We start from the raw sequence: 24,066 nt of genomic DNA on the forward strand, positions 1-24,066 counted from the left end.
ACATCTCACTTCCCTCTGGTGCTTTGGAAGGTTTTGATACATACCACAGATCCATTTAGTTAACTTCAGGAACACTGCAGCCCTAGTGCTGGCTGGCACGGGGAGTCAAAATAAGTCCCACCTTTCAACTGACCCACCTTTGTTTCTGCCTCTACTTGCTCCAAATGATGTGGAGGAGCCGATGTTGTACTGGGGTGGACAAAGTTAAAAGCCACACGACACCAGTTTATAATTCAACAGCCTTATTTGGTACCACTAGCTTTCGGAGCATTGTTTCTTCATCAGGTACTTCATCAGTGCCATGAAAGCTTGTGCTTCCAAATAACCTGATTGGACGATAACCTGGTGTTGTGTGATTTTTAACTTGTTGCAAATGTACAGGAAGCCAGTCTGTTTATCAATTAACAACTACACATAAAAACCTGAACTTCAGTCAAGGCCTTGATTTCTCATTAAAAACAGACCCAGCTCCCCTTTCCAGCACTGTATTAAAAAAAAACAACCTTTGATCACAAAAGTACAGCTACCAGTGTGATGTTGAGGGAAGTTCTGCACCACCGAAAAGGCTGTTTTCAGATAAGATGTTTAATCTAGGAGATAAATGTCCACCTCCTGAACCTGTGTCCCTATTGGGACAGGGAAGTTCTCTCAGCACCCTGGTCAAGACATCTCTCTCAATAAAATTTCATCATTTTTAAAAAAAAGGACCTGCTCATTAATTTGGAGGAATTGTTTGCATGCAAATTGGCTATTCAGCAGTGTACATTACAACAGTAACTACATTTTACAGTGTTTCAAGGATGTTAAAACGCACTGAGATCTTCCAAGCTCTTAAAGGTTCTACCGAAATACAAACCTTTCATTCAAAAGGATACTATTCCATCTATCCAACCAACAAACTGTACATATTGAGGGCAAACTGAGTCTCAGAAAAAAACTATTTATAAATAAGCAAAACTATTTTACTACCTGTGAATATGAAAATGGAACTGTTTGCTCTAGATTCCTGCTTTCCTCAGCCCCAGAAAATAATAAGATATTTTAAAAGAAGCATTTTCTTGGGAAATTCCCAGCAAAATTACAGAGAAGCATTATAAATCAGTCTTATCACAATGCCATTACATTGGAACTGATTAAGTGAAGTATTGCAATATGATTTACAAGGTGTTTAAACACCAAAGCAGGTTATCAAACATTTCCCTGTGCAGACAGTAAGAGCAAGATTCTAGACAAGTTCTTCCAAACTCTTGCTCAGACCATTCCAGGAGAATAATGGAATTTCAGAAAAATAGGAGCGTTCCAATTAATTGGGAGTTTCCAGAAAATCGTCTGTCTGCTCTTTAGGGTGACAGGATGACTTTTGCGACATTGCAAAAAGAATCACTTTGCAAGGGGTTCCTGCACCTTTGGCTCAGTATTGTCCATTCCTCTTAGAGCAGAACAATGCACAAAGTGCAGGGAGGCATACTGGCCAATACCCAAACGGATGTGGATCACGCAGCATCAGGGTCCAGCTGGGATAGCAGCCTGGACACCGAGAAAAAGATTGAAAACCTTACATAGTGCAACTTTTGACATTGTTACTGAGGCTGAGCAATTGGATCTGACCAAACCTTCCATCCAGTGTTTGCACCATCAAGCATTGGTTTCTCTATTTTAAATGCTATTTTACAGCAAAATTTCAACCTCAGTATTATGTTACATTTTAGGCCCAATACTTCATTACTTAAATCCTGTGGAACATTTGTTCAAAATGCAACTTGCTGTACATTTCAACCAGCAGCCAATGTGCATTCTGATAGTATTAGTTGAAGAATAAATAAACAAAATCCATTACTGCAGATGAACAGGTAATTCAGTTAAAGCACATAATAGACCTTCTTTGACAATATAATCACATGGAAGGACATCAGTGTTGCATTATTTTGGGATGTATATTAGAGATCACTTCATATCCCAATCTCCAGCTGTTGACTGAATTGGTTCACTGAAGAAAGATGTGACTTCCCGTGAGAAATGGCCAATACAACATCTGTGATGTACATTGGTAGTTGTTGTTCAGCTACCTATAGCTCTTCCCCAAATGAGTTGGATGGAGTCCCTTCAAACCCTTTATCAGAATTAGATGTTTTGTGGTTTTTCAAAATTTAAAAAAAGTAAACAACATAGCCAAGAACAAACTCAAAGAGCAACTACAGGTAGTAGTTAATGGAGCCAACTGGCATTTTACCTACTTGCTGTAAAGCCACAAATGCACCATGTCACCTCTCTTATGGGAGGCCTGCCAAAATAAGTACCAGGGGAAAGTGAGGACTGCAGATGCTGGAGATCAGAGTTGAGTGTTGCAGGGAAAGCACAGCAGGTCAGGCAGCATCCGACAAGCAGGAAAATCAACGTTTCAGGCATAAGCCCTTCATCAGGAATGAGCTAAATTCTGATGAAGGGCTTTTGCCTGAAACGTCAATTCTCCTGCTCCCCAGATGTTGCCTGACCTGCTGTGCCTTCCCTGTGCTTACCACTCAGGCACATAATGGAACAGCAGTAGGCCTTCCCAGAGATCAAGGGCTGGAGAGACAGAAGTTCCACCCAGTTAGAGCTGACTGCCAAACAGAAATCCAGTAGCTCTATTGAATAACAGTGCTACTGGGAGGCAGTGGTTGGTGCTGGTACCACACCCACCTGAAGCTGAAGATTATCACTGGATCCCAGGACATAGATGACTGATGGTAAGGGTGGGAAGATACATCATATGGGTAGGTGGTGATTGAGAGAAAGTGCAGGCGGAGAATCAATGACAAAAACACTGAAGTGGCTCTCCATAAGCCTTTAAGTCAAGTTTTTTGTTCTCCAAATATCCTGCTTTTGTTTTCTTTTGTGAGGGACAGTGCATTTCATCTCTTAAGCACTTACCATGGATAAGCACGGTGAGCTTTCCTGATAGCATTGTTATGACCAGGTGAGGAGGAATGAATCAGCTCCTCTCTTTTCAAGTGTCTCAGTCAGTAGCACCAAATATTTTCTTCGTTTTTATCTTACAGCTATATCAAACTTCAATTAAGTTATGGTCACCAGATCAGACTTCAGGACACTTTCATAAGGATTACTTCAATCAATAAAATAAGACTTATTATTTCCCACTCCACAAAAATAATAAAACATGATATTAAATGCACATGCAAACATACATATAAAGTCTAAAAAGGAGACAGTATTTGGTATAAAAGGAAGATGAAGATTGTGCAGTTTTAAAAGCCCTTATAATCATTAAGGTGGTAGATTTAACCTGAGGCCACAGTTGTTGATCTGATATCTTGTATCCTCAGCAGTGACAAAATCTTTAAATATCCTTGAGTTCTTAGTGATATAGTTTATCAAGAGGCTGAGGGAAACTGATTGGGAGCAGATGGGTAAAGAGAGAGAAAGACAGCATCTTCTGATTCTAACAAATCCAATTTCCTTAGCTGTTCTGCCCAAACCCTTACTTTTTGAAATGTAGTTCACTTTTGTACTCCTGTGTTTAGCAGCTTTTGTTTTCTCTAATCTGAATATTTAGGATAATGGGTACACAAATCTTATTTCAATCTTCTAGAGCAGTTTGCACCAAAAATTGGAGATGAGAGTCCAATTTCTGACTGAATTTCAGTGCTATTTTCTAAAATGTTCATTTAAGCTCAGACTGTCTTTGTTTATCTCCAACTGTTTTCACGAGCATTGCTCAACCTAGTCAGATGATCACAACAGCCAGTTAAAGTCAGTGTTCTCTCCTTTAAAAAAAATTAATCCATGAAAGTCTCAGGTATTAAAATCAGATGATAGAAGTTGAAAATTGATCGTCCATATTTTACCACATATTGTGATAGTCTGGTAAAGGTATCATATACCATGACTCACCATGAGCTCTGTGCAAAGAGGGAGACATAGCTATCACCTCTGTGATAATATAACTGGTGAAATGTGTCTAATTTCTGGATTCCAGTTGGGGTTGAGAACAGATGTACACAATCAGCTTTGTCAAGTGGGATAGACATGGAGACTCAAAAGTATACTAGAAGCTCTCTGCATTTGCACTAAACTCTTTTACTCTTTAGCTATTCTGAATTGTAATACACACTTTAGCACCTTATTCTTTTTACTTCTCCTGTGCTGTGGTAGTATCATACATTAGCATCAATATTATAGCAGAACAGCATTGACAAGAGGAATGTAGTTACAAGAGCCCACAAATTTTTGCAAGTAGCAGCTAGCTTTTCCAAGATTTGTCTGTATTGTAAAAGTCTGCTGCTGAATTCAGTGCCCAACAGCATCCTTTCTGCTCTACAATCACAAGTGTTTACATAAACTATCTGCGAGGCAGAGAATCAACCAAACATTAAGACAATGTGGGCACCATTCACAAATCAGTACAAAAGTGTTGAGGCCAAATGAACCTCTGTATCTTTCAAAGTATCATCAACAGTAAGGAGTGTCTCTCCAAATGTTTTATTTAGTTCCTGAAGTGATTGAATGACAGTGGTGACTGAAATATTTTAATTTTAACTCTTGTAACCAAGCAGAGACTAATGGGACAAAAGACAGCCATCCTTCACATGTGTACGACAACTCAACAGAATCGTGACTACGAGGTGGAAGTTCAGGAAGATTGACAATGCTATCACTTTGCAATGTGGCAACGGTGAAGTCACTGGGTATGGATTCCAGTGTTGGAAGGGATGGATTATTTGGGGTTAAAACTTTAATTTTTAAGTCAGCCTTATTCAACAATTGATCTCAGATAACCAGCAAGTGTTAAAGTACTTCACCAAGCAAACAAGAAAATATCTTCTAAAGATCCTTCTGCATTGGTGAGGGTAGTATTTCAGATAGTCTGTGAATTCTGTCTGTGACATTTATCACCTAGTCTATTTATTTCTTTAAAATATATATATGGATGATGACAGATTTAACATTTCTTAATATTGCTGCATGATTTATATAGCAACAGACTTCACTAACCCAGCACATGCAACGGCAACTACTAAACTATTAAAAGCCTCTCAAGATGAAGTCCACTGACTATGAACTCATTGCTACTATTGGTTTTTAAACCAGATGTTGCTCAGCCTTCAGGACAGCTCTTCAAAAATATCATAAGATGGGTGGAAGCATGTTGAAAACACTCATATTATTTCAAAATCCACTTCACAAAGCAGGACAAATAATGAATCTGCTCCAATATGAAGACTTGCAAAATTTACAATTCTGACAGACAACCCTGGTCTAATTAGATTGAAGAATCTTTTGCTCCTCCCTGGATGGGTGTGGTGGTGAGGAGTGGAAGGATGGTGCACTTAGTAATGTAAGAAGTGCATCAGAAAGACATTCCTACCATGCCACCAACTGATGCCCTTAAGTAGTTAATTAATGGCCACTTAAGGGTCTTATTTCACCGTACTAGAATGAATCCAATGGCAGACAGGGATTCACCATTCATGAAGTAAGACAAGCTGACTCTGAGTTTGCTTTAAGGTTCCTAGCTGGGCTGGTGGAGTCCTTCATTTCAAAGCACCTGAAGGGTGGTCAGACCCCAATTAGAGCTAGTGAGCAAGCTTTGTTGCCCACCCCTTCTCCATCATGACTCCCCCCCCCCCCCCCCCCCAAACAGCCACCTTGCTGGTACACTCACCTCTGGCCTCGGCCAGGTGCCATACCAGCAACTGTCACTGCCCTCCCAGTGGTGCTGTCATTCAGTGGAGCATAGGCACAGTGAGTTCATAGAGATGTTTTGCAAGAGTAGGTATGTACATGGTAAATAGTCATTGCTTAGACCACATTGTAAAACTTTATTTCAGTTCAGCACATTCATGTAATGTCAACTGCATCAACATGGCAACTGCATCTTTTCACTTACTGCTACAAACAGGATACAAAAGGTGCAGGGGTGTTTTAGCCTTACACGTTACCCTATAAAATAACTGTGCTCTTCCAATTGTCTGGAGACATTTCCAGTGCACAAAGATTTCAGCCAAATATTAAATATTAGAGTTCACTGGCATCTATTCATACTATTAATTTTATTATCGTTTATTGTAATGTTTATAAATGTGATTCTTTAGCTGTATAAATGTTGAGGAGGTCATTTTACAGATAAACAATTTACTTTCAGCAACTCAAATAAACGAGCACTTAGAAAACTGACCTTTGGCTGATATTCTATAGAATTTTTCTCAGAAGAAAATGAGTTTGATTTTGGCCAGTGAGTGAACATGATTAATGAAGATTGTAAAAAGTTTCTAAAGGGTTTAGATCCTTGTAGAACACACATGCAAGTTTCCACAAGATTTGCAACATTACTTCCAAAAGGCATCATGTAACTACCTTAAAGAAAATCTGAATCTAACTAGCAGGATCAAACCTTCTCTCTGAACTTCTCAGTCATTAAAGATTGTATGCTAGTTGTCTAGCTCAATTCCTAATCTTTACATTTTATTTAATATTTTACAAAGCAGACATATCACTTTTTGATTGGAGAGGTAATGTTGAATGGGGTTATGTTGAAGCATGAAGTAATTGCACTCTGCACGTCATTGACAGAATATACAAAGGTTGTGCAAATAGCTGCGTTTTGAAAAAAAAAAATTCCCTATGGCTGATTCATTTTAATAAGTGTGATACCACAGAGGTTCAAACAATCAAGGTGGGAAATAAGTTTTAACACTAGTCTTAAGTTAAAGTGACATTTTAAATGAAACAAACATAGAAGTTTGCAATCTATTAGCCACAATGCAAAAATATATATGATTAGCATATACTGTATATGGCAAGCTGCATCTTATCCCAAAATGAGCACCAGTTTTACAAAACAATTGATTTATGCTCTCATTCCCAAATGAACCAATGACAAATATAAGGGTATTGTAGAAAGGTCATCTTTACAAACTATCCGTGCAATATTTTCGATGAAAATAAGGTTTAGTACTTACCTGAATACCACTTCCTTGTCGACAAATAATCAAAGTGTTTGGTTGCAGGAGCTAAATCCTTGGAACATTAGCTGTTACATGTCTTTTGACTAATACAACATTGGTCCCGCCCCCACACCCACACACTCCAGATTCGGATTAGCAAACACACCTCATAATGTAACAAATACACATTGGCTGATGTCATTCTGTCCCAATGGCTAATGCCTACCTGCAAAATAAACTGTCGAAGATTGCCAATCACAATCTCTTTTGCCTAATCAGGCCAATCGAATAGAAGACCTACTTGGTAAATAGTGGTATTCAATATCAACACCATGAAACTCCTTCCACAATCCTACAAAATTGAACCTTTTTTTCAAGATCTTTTTACAACAAATATTATGTCAGATTTACAAGCACAAGCAACATTATTGCCTGTATAATACAAAATGCAATTTTTACCGCAAAATATCTAGATAAATCATAGCCTGATTCGAAATCATAAAAACAACCAGCATTTGTCCAGTGTGACCAGAGGGCATGAAGAGCAATCGCAAATAAACTATATTCCCTTCTATATTTTTGGATTCAAATTGAGCTTCTGTTAAAAATGGGCAACTCAACAAATGACACACTATTGAACACATGATCATTTTCAGAAGCTTTTGAAGCCTCCACATTGTAAAGACCTTCCAGCTCAAGCTTACACAATGGGTATAGAAAGGATGTTCTGTCTGCTTCTGGCCAGCTGTATACAAAGGGGTCACCAAGGAAACTATTATTGGATACTGATCTCTAGGAAGTTGTAACTCGTGTGAACTTCTTTTTATATCTCTGGATTTAACAAACGTGTCATTATTCACCTATCTCCTCTCTACTCTGTCTTCCTTACCTTCCTGAGTGCTTGTAGATGTGAATGAAATAGCAAAACAATTACCCACATTTTGAATGGCTTTGTTAATAAATCCTACCTCTGATTTTATCTCAGTTTTTTGCTGCGGGCTTATTTTCAAAAGTTTGAATCCAAAAACTAGGAATTGGGGAACATCCTTTGGCCTGAGAGCAGAAAGGGAAAGAAATATATGAAACAATACCTGCTGCCTTGTGCTTCTCAGGAGAAAAACAATCATAATTTAAATGGACTCTCACTGTCTCTTTGTCCATGGCAAGTACCTTTAACAGAGTGAAACACTCCAAGAAGCTTCACTGGAGCTTAATCAAATAAAAAGTCGATGGGCCACATACAGATGTATGCTCACATAATTCAAGTAGAAATAGATTGAAGGACAGAAAGGTTAAGGAGGGAAATGCAGAACTTAGGGTCTAAGGACTTCAAAGTAAAGCTGTCAATTGCAAGAAATTATGAAGGTGCAAAAGACTAGGAATGGAGGAGAAAGATTCCTCCAAGTATTAACTGTTATAAGGTAGTATTTTTCAGCAGCGCTCAATTCTGTACTCCTGATGACTATTTGTATATGTCAGATATAGTTGCAACAATAAAAAAAATAGGTTATCATTAATATAATTCTACTTAGAGATAGTTTATTCACAAGTAGATATTTATCAAAATTCTCCAGGAACGTATTTAACTCAAAATTGCTCATTTTCATTTCCAAACAAATTGAATATATTAAAATGAGACACTTTCCCACGACTGATTGAGCATTTGTGCAAGGTGAGATTGAACCAATTGGTGATGGGATTATTGATTTATATCATAATCTATGCTATTATATAGTAACAACAAGAGTTGTTGCTGTTAACCCAAGCCAACATTCTGCCTTCCAAGGAAAGGTGCTGTTTGAATTAGACTCTACTAATGTGCTGTGAGAGATATGTAGGCTATATGTCCTGAAGAACAGTAGATCATATCAAACAGAAATCCCTTTAGCTGTTCACAGCAGTCAAAATACTGGCTGCACCCAACTCGCACATGCTGGTATAATTCAAAACAATATAATTCAAATGTCTTCAACATTAAACATGATCCCAATATTGGACATTTGCTAAATAATAGAGAGCACTTAGGATTACACTGACAGCCAATCTACAATTGTCAGTCAGGCTTGTAGTGTCATTCATATACTGGAAGCTATTGTATTAATACACAGGACTATGTTCTGTGCAGATTGAAAGTACATGCGTGCACATTGCATATGTTTAAATATAACAACATTTGTTCATTCCCTTGGGAAGTTCCTTAATCAGTGTCTACCTATTTGCTTTAAAATTTAAATAAAGCTTAGCAATTAACTGTCGGTCATCAAACAAATGTGTTTTACATAACAATGCTTTTACCAATCAGATTCCACTGGCCAATCATTCAGCACTCTTCTCACACAGTATCACATGTTATTTCCTTTTATATTTGTATTATTGTGAATATCTTGATTAAAAAAACCAAAAGATTTTGACAAAGTATGTAATATTTCAGTGATACTCAAGTGTAAAGCATCTGGAAGTACTCCGGACTGCTTTTGAATTGCTGGAATTTGGCAGGTGTTGCTACGTGAAAGACAAAGGAATTGGTGACCTGTCAACACAAAGGCTACAGCAGATATAGGTGCGGCAGTGTACTCTACGTACAACATGAAGATGGACCAGAAATGATGGAGGAAGCAAGGTTTAGGGAAGACCCATTGATAACTAAGAATGGAGTCCTCCATATTCCTCAATAGTGGTATGACATATGCTAGCAGGCTAATATATCTGTTCCTCAGTGTGCACTAAAGAAATACACATTATTCTTGTTTTTATAAATTGGTGAGAGCAGTGATTTGCTGAAGTAGGCTTGTCTCTGAACAGCCAATCAGAAAACATGCTTGGATATGTGAAGAGATCAGGAGGTTGCACTTCAGCAGAATAAAAGCATCAAGGCAAGTGTCCTGGAAACATTCTTACATCTGCATAAACATGTCTTGGTGGTTTCTTAGGAGTTTTACTTTGAGAAATGGAAGCCCCTGATAAAGAGTCCTGCAGAGTGTAAGTTTCACGTGTGTAATTTTTTTAGATTAGATTACATTACAGTGTGGAAACAGGCTCTTCGGCCCAACAAGTCCACACCGACCCGCCGAAGCGCAACCCACCCATACCCCTACATTTACCCTTCACCTAACACTACGGGCAATTTAGCATGGCCAATTCACCTGACCTGCACATCTTTGGACTGTGGGAGGAAACCGGAGCACCCGGAGGAAACCCACGCAGACACGGGGAGAATGTGCAAACTCCACACAGTCAGTCGCCTGAGTCGGGAATTGAACCCGGGTCTCTGGCGCTGTGAGGCAGCAGTGCTAACCACTGTGCCACCGTGCCGCCCATAGTTGATGCCAGACTGCAGCTGTGAAAAGCCTAGCAGAGGTAGATACCCAAACATCCACTCATTCTGACTGCCATCATTGGTGCCAAAGCTAATCTAAATAGTTTGCCATGTCTATCAGCCTTGTGTGTTGCTGCCTGCAAGATCACATAATTTATTAAATTCATTCATTGTTCCATGGGTTCTGGACATTGCTGACAAGATCAGCATATGTTGCCCATCTCTTGTTGCCCTAGGACGGAGTCACTTGATAGACCTTTTCAGAAAGAAATTATGAACCAACCACATAACAATGGGTCTGGAGTCACACAGAAGCTGAACCAGGTAAATATGGCAGATTTCCTTCCCTAAAGGATATTAGTCTACCAGAATTTACAACAATCGATGATCGTTTCATGCTGACTGCTACTGAGACTGCTTTTTAATTTCAGAATTTTTGATTTGAATTTAAATTCTACGAGCTGCGATGGTCACATTCCCTGACCATCAGCCTAGGCCCTGAATTGTTAGTTGAGCAAAACTATTACGACACCGCCATCTTGCTGTGATTGTACCTTTCGGAGCCCCAGAAAGCTTTCCACAAAGCAAATTCAAAGGTAATGGTAACATTGAGAGTAACTAGTAAAGCTCCCAGCAGGGTCACTTCACCACAGGACTTGTTCCAGAAGCCTGCAAACCACTCCCAACATCGGACATGAGACCTGGATCCTCCTGAGATTCTGCAGTTTGACATATCAAGGAAGTTTATGTTCTGCCTGTATACCCTGTGAGGCTGGAACTCCTTGCCCTCTCAGCACATTTCCTCTGGCTCCTTACTTCTTGGTAAGACACAGATCTGATCTGTACTCTACCTTCTGCTGCTACAGCTCGAGATACAGCTTGTATCCCTCCTGCTTCCCACGTTCCTGCTGGCACACTTCCTATGGCTCCTGCTGGTGCTGCTTCCACTGCTCCTGCTGGTGCTGTTCCTACTGCTCCTGTTGGAGCTTTACCTACTGCTCCTGCAAGTACTGCACCGACAGCCCCTCCTGGCGCTGTTGCTATAGCTCCTGCTGGTGCTGTACCTACTGCTCCTGCTGGTGCTGCTTCTATGTTCCTGCTGGTGCTGTTCTCACTGCTCCAGCTGGTGCTGTTCTTACTGGTCCTGCTAGTGCTGTACCTACTGCCCTTGGTGGTGATATTCTTACTGCTCCTGTTGGTGCTGTACCTACTGCTCCTGCTGGTGTTGTTCCTACTGCCCTTGGTGGTGATATTCTTACTGCTCCTGCTGGTGCTGTACCTATTGCTCTTGCTGGTGCTGCTTCTACTGTTCCTGCTGGTGATGTTCTGACTGCTCCTGCTGCTGCTGTACCTATTGCGCTTGTTGATGATGTTCCTGTTGCTCCTGTTGGTGCTGTTTCGACTGCTCCTGCTGGTGTTGTACCTAGTGCTTCTATTGGTACTGTACTTACAGTTCCTGCTGCTGCTGTTCCTAATGCTCCTGCTGGTGCTGTTCCTACTGCTTCTGCTAGTGCTGTACCTACTGCCCCTGCTGGTGCTGTACCTACTGCCCCTGCTGATGCTGTTCCTACTGCTCCTGCTGGTGCTGTACCTACTGCTCCTGCTGGTGCTGTACCTACTGCTCTTGTTGGTGTTGTTCTTACTGCTCCTGCTGGTGCTGTTCCTGCAGCTCCTGTTGGTGCTATTCCTTCTGCACCTGTTGGTACTGTTCCTACTGCTCCTGTTGCTCCTGCTGGTGCTAATGGTGCTGTTGCTACTGTTCCAGATGTTGCTGTGCCTACTGTTTCTCTTGCTACTGTACCTACTGCTCCTGCTGGTGCTGTACATAAGGCTCCTGCTGGTGCTGTACGTACGGCTCCTGCTGGTGCTGTTACTAATTCTCTTGCTCTATCTTTTCTTACTGCTCTTGTTGCTGATGTCCTTATACACAATATCTGCACTCTGCCTTCACTATCCTCTTGGTCAATACTTCAAAAACCACAATCGAGTTAGTGAGACACGATTTTCCACAATAAAGCCATGCTGACTACCCCTAATCAATCCTTGCTTTACCAAATCCAAGTAAATCCTATCCCTCAGATTCCCTCCAACAACTTACCCACAACTGACATAAGGCTGACTGCTCAACAGTTTCTTGCCTCTTCATTACAACATTTCTGAAATAATGGCACCACATTAGACTACTCAATTCTCTGGCACCTGCTGTCGATGATACAAATATCTCAGACAAGGGTCCAGCAATCTCTTCCGTAGCTTTCCACAAAGTTCTGAGAACCATCTGATCAGGTCCCGGTATTTATCTAACTTTTAAGACTTTCAGAATCTCTACTTCTACAATATGAGTTCTGGATATCAGAGTTGAGAGTGTGCTGCCTGACCTGCTGTGTTTTTCCAGCAACATACTCTCAACTCTAGACTCCTACTGCCCTAATCTTCATAGGATTCAATCCCAGCTGACGTATTCCTCCTTTATTTTTTGATCTGAGCCTCAATTTATCTAGTCATCCAGCATTTCCTATACCTACCAGCCTTGCCCTTCACAGTAACAGGAACATATTGTCTCTGAACTCTTGTTATTTCATTCTTAAAGGCCTCCCATTTCCCAAACATCCCTTTACCTGTGAATAACCTCCTCCAATTAACTTTTGAAAGTTTCTGTCTAATACAGTCAAAACTGGCCTTACCCCAATTTATAACTAACTTTTTAATCTAGTTCTATCCTTTTCCATAACTGTTTTGAAACTAGTAGAATTATAATCCCTTGCCCCAAAGTGCTCCCCCAATTGACAGCTCAGTCACCTACCCTGCCTTGTTTCCCAACAGAAGATCAAGTATTGCTCCTTCTGTAGTAGACACTTTCACATATTGAGTAAGAAGACTTTTTTGTACACACTTAACAAATTCCTCCCTATCCAAGCCCTTAATACTATGGCAGTCCCAGTCTATGCTTCAAAAGTTAAAATTCCCTACCATTACTATTCTATTTTTCTTAAAAATATCTGAGGTCCCCTTACATATTTGCCACTAACGAGTGTGTATGTGTGTTTTGGGGCTACTATAATACAATCCCAAAAGGATGAGCATCCCTTTCTTATTAAGTCCCACCTATATAGATGAGTTGCATGATCTCTCAAAAATATGCTCCATAACTACAGCTATAATGTTATCCCGAACCAAAAACACCACTGCATCTCCTCTCTTGCCCCCTTTTCCATCCTTCCTATGGCATCTATAACTAGGAGCATTAAGCTGCCGATCGTGTCTAATCCTGAGCCACATCTTCATAATTGCTATGATATCGCAGTCCCATATTCCCAACATCTGCCTTACCTGCCAGATCTCTCACATTGTAGTAAATGCAGTTTAATTTATCAGTGTTACCTTGACCTCTGCCAAGCTCTTGTCTGTCTTGACTATTTGACTTGACCCCTTTTTCTATTGTACAAGCCTCAGCCTTCTCTCTTTTCTCACTATCACTTTGGATCTCTCCGACCTTAAAGCCTCCAGAGTGGCACGAGCAACGTTCCCTGCAACGATATTAGTCGCTTTCCAATTCAGGTGGAATCCATTCCTCCTATACAGGTCATTTCTACACCTGAAGAGATCCCTAATGATCGGAAAATGTGAATCCTTGCCCCTGCACCAGTTCCTCAGCCACACATTCATCTGCTCTATCCTTCTGTTCCTACACTCACTAGCCCTTGGCACCGGTAGTAGTCCAGATATTACTACCTTCAAGGACCTATTTTTTACCCTCCTGCCTAATTTCCTATATCCTCTCCACAGGACCTCATGGCTCTCCTTACCTGTGTTGTTGGTTCCAATGTGCACAACCTCCTCCAACTGGTCACATTCCCTTTTCAGAATATTCTGCATCCTTTCCTGGGCATCTTTGACCCTGCCACTAAGGAAACAATTGGCTGACAGCCACAGAGCCCTCTGTTTGTGCCCCAGACTAGAGAGTCTCCTGTTACAAAGGATCACTTAAAACTTGACATACCCCCATTACAGTAGAGCCAGTCACAGTACCAGAAACTTGGCTCCCCTGAGAGGCCATTCCTCCCTACAGTATCGAAAACAGCATTGAAGTTTGAGAAAGGGATAGGCACAAGAGACTCCTGGCTACCGCTTCTACCATTTCTAGCGGTCAACCATCCACTTGACTGTATTTGCAGTATCTCCATCTTCCTGAAACTGCCATCCATCACACCCCCTTGCTCTTGTAAACTCCTCATTGCCTCTGTTGTTCCAACTGATCCATGCAGTCTATTAGGATTCACAACCAAACACACTTCCTGTAGACATAGTCTCCAAGAATATTCAAAATCTCCCTAATCGTCCACATATGACAGGAAGTGTGCATCACCCTACTAAAAGCCATTTCTACCCTTTAACAACCTACAGACCCAGAAACGGCCTAAAAACAAACACTACACATTGTGGCCAAAAATGCAGCATTCGCACATGCTCATCAACACTGCTCTGAGATAACTTAATACCAGTCCATAATATTAAAAGTCAATCAACAGACAGATCATAGTACAAAGTGGGCCTTAAAGGAACATCACTTGCCCACCTCAACTGATGACAGGACAGGAAGGCCATCCACATCCCTTCTCCACAATTACTAGGTTATAGCCACGAAGGCAATGGGGTTATCCTCCTGCTCAATCCACTGTGTCTCCAAAAAAGTGCTTTAGAAGAAGGCAATAAATTCGACCAAAAGAGTGATACAAATCTGAAGATCTGTCCTCGAAAATATCAATTGAGAATTTCAAAGCTGACATTAATATATGTTTGTTGGGTTGAAGACATTAAGAATTACAGAACAAAGGTGGTTAGATGGAGTCAATACACACATCTGTCATGACCTTATTGAATGATGGAAGAGGATTAAGACACTGGATAGCCTATTCTTATGTTCCTATATCTTGATACGACTAAATACAGCATCTAAGCAGTTACCACCCAGGATCACACTAAATATTCACGTCAACAGAAGCCAGCAGTTAGGATCAGACAGCTGTCTGAGCAAGGCAGATTTGTTTTGGCCCCAAACAATGATGGTTTGTGGTGTTTATTGGTTAATCATCTTGGGTGGGGTCCCATTATCTTGTGCTATGGGTCAGACATGACCCATAGTCTTACAGAAATATCATTATGACACATAAGCCGATTAATGTCTTTGATTTGATTTGCAGAATGCAGCATGAAGTCAAGAGTGAAAAGTAAATCCAAAAACAATGTAGAAAACACTAGAAATATTCAGCACGTCTGGCGGCTGCTGGAGAGAGAAATAAAGTTTATGCTTCAGATCAACAATCTTTCGTCAGAACCTCTCTTCATACTCGCTGCTGGTCCTAAAATTCCAAGCATTTTCTATCCTAATTAAAGTAGGAAGTCGGTCAGATTTATATAAACTCACTAACTGTCATTCTCCTAAATATGTGTCCCCAAACTGGACAAGAGAAATAGCTGCGAGAGTGTGGTGCTGGAAAAGCACAGCAGGTCAGGCAGCATTCGAGGACCAGGGGAATCAACGTTTCAGACAAAAGCCCTTTATCAGAAATAAGGCTGGGAGCCTGGGGGTGAGGCATCTCTCCACCCCCGAGGGTCCCAGCCTCATTCCTGATGAAGGACTTTTACCTGAAACCTCAATCCTCCTGCTCCTCGGATGCTGCCTGACCTGCTGTGCTTTTCCAGCACCACTTTCTCAACTCTAATTTCCTGCATCAGCAGTCCTAATTTTCGCCAAGAGAAATAGCTGCTCCTGCTGAGAATGGAAAGGAATTGGCCTGAAGTGGATAAATTGCCAATGGCTGGCACTGTTTCTCCAGTGGCACACTGAGCAACACACAGCCACGAGATTTTGAGGTAGCGGTGCAAAGAGGCTGCAGGATTCCTGATCATCAGGAAGGACTGCCTCTGCACAGTTTAATGCTTGATTGACACAAAATTCAGGAGCTTCCTGAAGGGACACAATACAATGCTCCCAGAAGCTTTCCCTGGGTGACGTCAAACTCTCCGACACTGACCCCTATTATCCAATGTTTCGCCCACTCATGACTCAATCAAGGTTCCTTCTCAACTGTGACTGAGCGTACACAAAACCAGCCCAATCCTCATCACTTCTCCCCCAACAACCCCCCAAATGCATGGACTGCAGCAGTTCAAGAAGACAGCTCACCACTATGTACATAAAGACAATTAGTCAAGGACTAATGGGATGGGAGATAAACACTGAAGTGACTTCCAAAACATGTGAATGAATAACAAAAAAAGACCTTTCTGTTTGATTCTACACTGCATGGCGCCAATATAACATGGTAACCTTAGATATACATCTCTCTACTTCTTTGTTATTCAAAACCATGGTGAAACCTGAAGAAACAGAATGGATCCATTTGTCTTGCCAATTTGAATTCACATCCATTATTCTTACTGTTTCTTAATCAATTTGTCATTTAAACCAATGCCTTGCCTCCAATCCGATACATTCCAATTCTTTTCAATGCTGTTGGAATCTTGTTGAATGCCTTCTGAACATCCATATAAATAATAAGAGACCAACTTGTTGTTGCTGTTCGGCACCAGCTCTCTGCTCGCCATTGAGTAGACCCAAAGCTAATCTGCCCTTTGTATGCTCTTCCTAAAACATAGGCATACACGCTGATGCTTTACTTGTTAGATTGTCAGGAGACCTTCTACAAAGTAAGTAAGTCATTGACATGGCTCATTACAGATAACAGGCCAGGCATGAATACATGCAATGGTGAGTGGTCCCACTGATAGTAACAGAAGCAGTACAAAAAAAATGACCTCTAGATTCACAAGACAGAAACAAAGCCTTATTACGGTAATTAATTGGTGTGAGATCTAACCTTCCATCTTGTACTCTGAATTTTCTATACACTGAAGGCAACAAATGTAAGTGTTAAACTCGTGTGTCAACGAATTTTCTGGACGTCAATGATTACAGCAATGAGCAGCTGCTGAACACATTTATCTTTCTGTAAGTATATAAAAATAAACATGCAGCAAATATCAAGCTTTTGAAAGTTTATGAATATTTATTGATCTGGCCAGTTAGAAAAGAAGTATTGCAGCATTATTTGTAGCAACATGGATACAGGTATTTGCAGAGGTTTTCACTGTTTGGGATAAGAATATAATTATGATTTTACTTGCAATAATAGCCAAAATAAATATTCATTAATGCATCCACCCATATTTACATGCAGCAGCTTTTCTCCACTGGTTTTGAACTTTCCCACCAAGAGGGTGTAATTTTATCTCACTATAACAATTTCAAAGATTAAAAAGGAATCTTTCATCACATCCCTTACAGCAACGTATACCAACTCAAGAAAAATGCTTTCAGGGCATTTTAAGTCTGCATTGCTATTGTTTAAAAAAGATTAATATTGTAATTAAATATTACAAAGAGATGATTTCCACTTAATAAGTATGAGACATTAAATTGTAAATAGATGACATTTCATGGAGCTGCTTAACAAAATGATTTTAAAGAACCCTTTATGTAAATCTAAAGAATTACACAAGCATCATTTGTAACTTGCCCATCTCGAAAGTCTAACTGTTTAATGATTGTCCTTTTCCCAGCTCAGGATTTTGGATCAGACAGCTTTAGATAACTCTTTTACTTACCAAAGGTTCAAATCCAACAAAAGTAAATGGATCTGCACCAGCCTTGTGGTCACTCCCTTTAGATAATCCCTCTGCTGGGATTAAGCAATGTGATAAATGTTTTCCATGAAGACAGAAAATCAATAGTTTTGAAAAAAGAAAGAAAAGGTTATTTTTTTTTTACTTGTAGTTTTCAGGAACTCACAGCTTGAATCTAGCACTGTTTGTCAACTATTTTCTTCATGTACCTGCACGCTGCCTTGATACCTCATTCAGCATTTCCCTGTTGTTCCACAACACTTGACTGCTTGCTGAAAGGATTTGAAAATAAACAATGCAGGGAATTGATCTGTTCTTTATGTCAAAATCAAACTAGCTTGAAATACTATCTGAAACTAAGCTTATCTCAGCTACACAATTGTCCTTGAGTGACTTTGGAGCTGTAAGAATTTGCTCACTAGTTTGGATGATGTAATGGGCTGCAGGCATGTAGAGGAGCACGTTAATCACTTTGACTAATCGACTTCAGGCATGCTTCAAAATTTGCTGTCAAAATATCGATAAATGCCTGATAAGCCAGTGTGTCAACTTAAAATGTACAATCCGCAGTCTGCACTGATAATCAAATAGTCTGAATCATTTTCAAGAGGTTTTTTGGACAGAAATGGTTAGTTTTGGTTATGGAAACCATTTTTTTCAAATTAAGAAGCCAAATTAACACCGGCACCCTGCTTTGTGTGAAGTCAGCCATACAGAGCTACATGACCAAGCAACATCACCACCCTCAAGATCTCCTAGTCGAACCCTAAGCATCAAATTTATTTGGTTAGCAATGTTAGATCTCATGGAATACAGGGAGAGCAAGCCATGTGGATACAGAATTGGCTTGAAGATCGAAGACAGAGGATGGTGGTGGATGGTTCCTTTCCAGACTGGAGGCCTGTGATCAGTGGAGTGCCACAAGGATTAGTGCTGGGTCCACAGCTTTTAATCATTTATAAAAATGATTTGGATGTGAAATTAGGAGGTACAGTTAGTAAGATTGCCGATGACACCAAAATTGGAGGTGTAGTGGACAACGAAGAAGTTCATTTCACAGTACAATGGGATCTTGATCAGATAGGCCAATGAGCTGAGGAGTGACAGATGGAATTTAATGTAGATAAATGCGAGGTGCTGCATTTTGGAAAGACAAATCAAAGCAAGAGTTATACACTTAATGGTAAGGTCCTGAATAGTGTTGCTGAACAAAGAGACCTTGGAGTACAAGTTCATAGCTCCTTGAAAGGAGAGTCGCAGGTAAATAGGATAGTGAAGAAGGTGTTTGGGATGCTTTCCTTTATCGGTCAGAGAATTGAGTACTGGAGTTGTGAGGTCATGTTGCGGCTGTACAGGACATTGGTTTGGCCACTTTTGGAATATTGTGTGTAATTCTGGTCTCCCTGCTATAGGAAGGATGTTGTGTTGAAAGGGTTCAGAAAAGATTTACAAGGATGTTGCCACGGTTGAAGGCTTTGAGCTATAGGGAGAGGCTGAATAGGCTGGGGCTGTTTTCCCTGGAGCATCAGAGGTTGAGGTCTATAAAATCATGATAGGCCTGATTTTCCCTGGATTGGGGGAATTCTATTGGGGGAATTCTATTTGTAGAAATTCTAACTGTTAGCATATCTAAAATCTGGTGTTTTTTTCTGTGAGTCAGTTTTAACAGGGGTAATCTTCTTCCATGGTGTATTTTTAGTTCAGATTCCCTACAGTGTGGAAACAGGCCCTTCAGCCCAACTAGTCCACACCGACCCTCCGAAGAGTAAACCACCCCGACCCATCTCCCTCTGACTAATGCACCGAACACTATGGGCAATTTAGCATGGCCAATTCACCTGACCTGCACATCTTTGGATTGTGGGAGGAAACCAGAGCACCCGGAGGAAACCCACGCAGACACGTCTTTTCCCTGGATTGGGGGAATCCAAAACTAGAGGATGTTTAGGGTGTGAGGTGAAAGATTTAAAAGCACCCATGGGGCAACATTTTCATGCAAAGGGTGTTACGTGTATGGAATGAGCTGCCAGAGGAAGTGGTGGAGCCTGGACCAATTGCAACATTTAAAAGGCATCTGGATGGGTACGTGAATAGGAAGGGTTTAGAGGGATATGAATCAAGTGCTGACAAATGAGATTAGTTTAATTTAGGATATCTGGTCAGCAGAGACGAGTTGGACCGAAGGATCTGTTTCTGTGCTAAACATCTCTATGAATCTAATCAATGAGCACTTTCTCTGCACTGTCATACCAACTGTACTTCACAATAATCACCAGGAAATGAAACTATGCTACAGCTTCACAATATATGGTTGGTTGTAAACCTACACTTAATTAAATCATAGGGGTTTATAATGTTGACAAATTGTGAACACAGATTTATAGGCTATGTTTGCAGCATTTATTAATTGCTATGTACAGAGTAGATGCAAGAATAATAATAATAATAATAAACCCTAAGAAAAGAATCTCTATTTAAGGTACAACAGGTAAGTATAATACAAGAAATGGGTAATTCAATAAATTTGAAGTAGTTAACACATTGAATACGCAGGAATACACACGTGGGTGGCACGGTGGCTCAGTGGTTAGCACTGCAGCCTCAAGCATCAGGGTCCCAGGTTCGATTCCAGCCCAAGGCGACTGTCTGTGTGGAGTTTGCACATTCTCCCCGTGTCTGTGTGGGTTTCCTCCGGGTGCTCTGGTTTCCTCCCACAATCCAAAGATGTGCAGGTCAGGTGAATTGGCCATGCTAAATTGCCCATAGTGTTCGGTGCATTAGTCAGAGGGAGATGGGTCGGGGTGGTTTACTCTTCAGAGGGTCGGTGTGGACTAGTTGGGCTGAAGGGCCTGTTTCCACACTGTAGGGAATCTGAACTAAAAATACACTATGGAAGAAGATTACCCCTGTTAAAACTGACTCACAGAAAAAAACACCAGATTTTAGATATGCTAACAGTTAGAATTTCTACAAATAGGATCCCCAATGCACTGGCACTACCTGCCCTCCCATAAGACTGTAAGATATAGGAGCAGAAATTAGGCCATTCAGCCCATTGAGTCTGCTCCACTATTCAAATCATGGCTGATAAGTTTCTGAACCCCATTCTCCCACATTTTCCCCATAACCCTTGATCCCCTTGACATTCGAGAACCTATCTATCTCAGTCTTAAATATACTCAATGACCTGGCCTCCACAGCCTTCTCTGACAATTATTTCCATAGATTCACCACTCTCTGGCTGAAGAGGTTTCTCATCTCCATTCAAACATGCCTTTCCTTTACTCTAAGGCTGTGCCCTCAGGTCCTAGTCTCTCCTACCAATGGAACCATATTCCCAACATCTACTCTGCCTAGGCCATTCAGTATTCTGTATGTTACAATTAGATCCCCCCATGTCCTCCTAAACTCCCCTCCCTGCTAACTACATTGGAAATTTGGGGTCTCGGGGTTTATGCTCACCACTCAGAACCTGGTTTGAAGTGCACCTGGCTGTTCTGGCTTGTTGTACCCTGAGTCTGAATGAAAACTTCAGACTGGGTAGGTTTTTTCAGTTTGGGTAGGGTAAGGTGCAGTTTGGACTTATCTAGTGAGCACCTGATTTTCTTCACTTTTGAGGGGTTTTGCAAGTGGGGTTTCACTTCAGATTGTGACTGAGGACTTGCGGCTTGGTGGAGTCAGTAGTTGATTGGTTTGTCAGTGTCTGGTTCGGATGGTCATGATCAGTCTTTGAGGTTCTTGCCGTCAGTGTTCTCTGTTTGGAAAGGCCAGTGCTCAGAAGTTATTTATTGGTTGGTTTCCTCCCTTGGAAGTCTTTTGTTCGGATGAGCTTCCCTGTTCCTGGTTCTCGGTTCGGCTTCTGCGGTTCTTGATTCCAAAGCTGGTTGTTGGGAATGGAAGCCTGGATGGAAGCTGTTTGTGCAAAAGTTTGCTGTCGAAAAGGCACATCCTTAGGTGAGATCGGGGCTGGCAGTTATTAGCCCCACTATCTCCACCCAAAATCTGCAGTTCCTAATGTGCTTCTGTGTTTTCTTCTGAAGTTAATTGGCTTTCCAATGGTTAGAGTAAGTGTGAATGGGTTCTCATTGAGATTGAATGTCAAGTATCTCTTTAGGCCCCAAACTGTCAGTGCTATGTAGCCAGAGGTGTAAATGTTGTTTTGGGCTAGGGTCACAGAGTCATAGCGTAATAGAGATGTACTGCATGGAAACAGACCCTTTTATCCAAGTTGTCCATGCCAACCAATTATCCCAACCCAATCTAGTCCCACCTGCTAGCACCCAGACCATATCCCTCCAAATCCTTCCTATTCATATACCCATCCAGATGCCTTTTAAATTTTGCAATTGTACTAGCCTCCAACACTTCCTCTTGAAGCTCATTCCATACATGTACCACTCTCTGCATGAAAAGGTTGCCCCTTAGGTCTCTTTTATATCTTTCCCCTCTCACCCTAAACCTATGCCTCTAGTTCTGAACACTCCCACCCCAAAGAAAAGACTTTGTCTATTTATCCTATCCATGCCCCTCATGATTTTATAAACCTCTGTAAGATCACCCCTCAGCTTCTGACACTCCAGGGAAACCAGCCCCAGCCTATTCAACCTCTCCAACCCTGGGAACATCCTTGTAAATCTTTTCTGAACCTTTTCAAGTTTCACAATATCTTTCCGATTGGAAGGAGACCAGAAATGCACGTAATATTCCAACAGTGGCCTAACCAATGTCCTGTACAGCTGCAACGTGATCTCCCAACTCCTATACTCAATACTCTGACCAATAAAGGAAAGCATTCCAAATGCCTTCTTCACTATCCTGTCTACCTGTGACTCTACTTTCAAGGAACTATGAACTTGCACTCCAAGGTCTCTTTGTTCAGCAACATTCCCTAGGACCTTACCATTAATTATGTAAGTCCTGCTAAGATTTGCTTTCCCAAAATGCAGCACCTCACATTTAGCAAAATTAAACTCCATCTGCCACTTCTCAGTCCATTGGCCCATCTGATCAAGATCCCATTGTAACCTGAGGTAACCTTCTTCGCTGTCTACTACACCTCCAATTTTGGTATCATCTGCAAACTTACTAACTGTACCTCATGCTCACATCCAAATCATTTGTATAAGTGATGTAAAGTAGCGGACCCAGCACCAATCCTTGTGGCACTCCACTGGTCACAGGCCTCCAGTCTGAAAAACAACCCTCCACCACCACCCTCTGTCTTCTACCTTTGAGCCAGTTCTGTATCCAAATGGCCACTTCTCCCTGTATTCCATGAGATCTAATCTTGCTAATCAGTCTCCCATGGGGAACCTTGCTGAACGCCTGACTGAAGTCCATATAAATCATGTCAACCACTCTATCCTCATCAATCCTCTTTGTTACTTTCTTCAAAAAACTCAATCAAGTTTGCGAGACATAATTTCCCACGCACAAACCCATGTTGACTATCTCTAATCAGTCCTTGCCTTTCCAAATGCATGTACATCATATGTTTCAGGATTCCCTCCCACAACTTGCCCACCACCGACGTCAGGCTCACTAGTCTATAGTTCCCTGGCTTGTCCTTACCACCTTTCTGAAAGTGGTACCACATTAGCCAACCTCCAGTGTTCCGGCACCTCACCTGTGACTATCGATGATACAAATATCTCAGTAAGCTGTTGGTTTCAGTCAATTGTTCCTTTGGAGAAGAGGTGTACTTTCTGAACAATAGTCCCAGACAGCAATCTCTGTTTGCAGGCCATCCTGGTTGTCTTATATATTTCCTATAAACTAAGTCCAGTTGTACCATTTATTTTAAAAATTTTGGAAGTCCAGAGTTCTGCCCAAAAAACAGGGTTTTGTTCCAAAGTTCAACCATTAGTGATTTTTACTTGCTGTTATACTCCTGAAACCCTTGATTCTCTCACAATTTAAAGATTTGTCTACCTCAGCCTTTGACATTCTTAACGACTCAGCCTTTCTGTGGTAAATAATTCCACAGGTTCACTATCCTCCAAGCAAATCCATTCATCCTCATCTATGTTTTAAATGGGTGACTACTTGCTCTGAGATTGTTCCCTCTGGTCGTAGACTCTCCCACAAGGGGAAACTAAGTCCCCACATCTCACCCAAGAA

At 41.0% G+C, this 24,066-nt stretch overlaps 1 protein-coding gene across 1 annotated transcript in view; it reads right to left on the minus strand.

The window, feature by feature from the left end:
* The window catches only part of quoa (quattro a), a 144,666-nt gene extending 132,579 nt beyond the window's left edge, over nt 1–12,087 (minus strand). The window contains exons 1-2 of the mRNA XM_087994601.1: nt 11,077–12,087; nt 6,960–7,010 (exon numbers count right to left, since the gene is read on the minus strand). Of these exons, the coding sequence (XP_087850727.1) occupies nt 6,960–7,010; nt 11,077–12,087 (1,062 nt within the window). The remainder of the gene's footprint in view (nt 1–6,959; nt 7,011–11,076) is intronic.
* Between the last annotated feature and the right edge of the window lie 11,979 nt (nt 12,088–24,066).

The sequence above is a fragment of the Chiloscyllium plagiosum genome, unplaced genomic scaffold (assembly GCF_037043375.1).
Source record: "Chiloscyllium plagiosum isolate Xiang-an unplaced genomic scaffold, Cpla_swu_hap1 HiC_scaffold_15, whole genome shotgun sequence".
NCBI lineage: Eukaryota > Metazoa > Chordata > Chondrichthyes > Orectolobiformes > Hemiscylliidae > Chiloscyllium > Chiloscyllium plagiosum.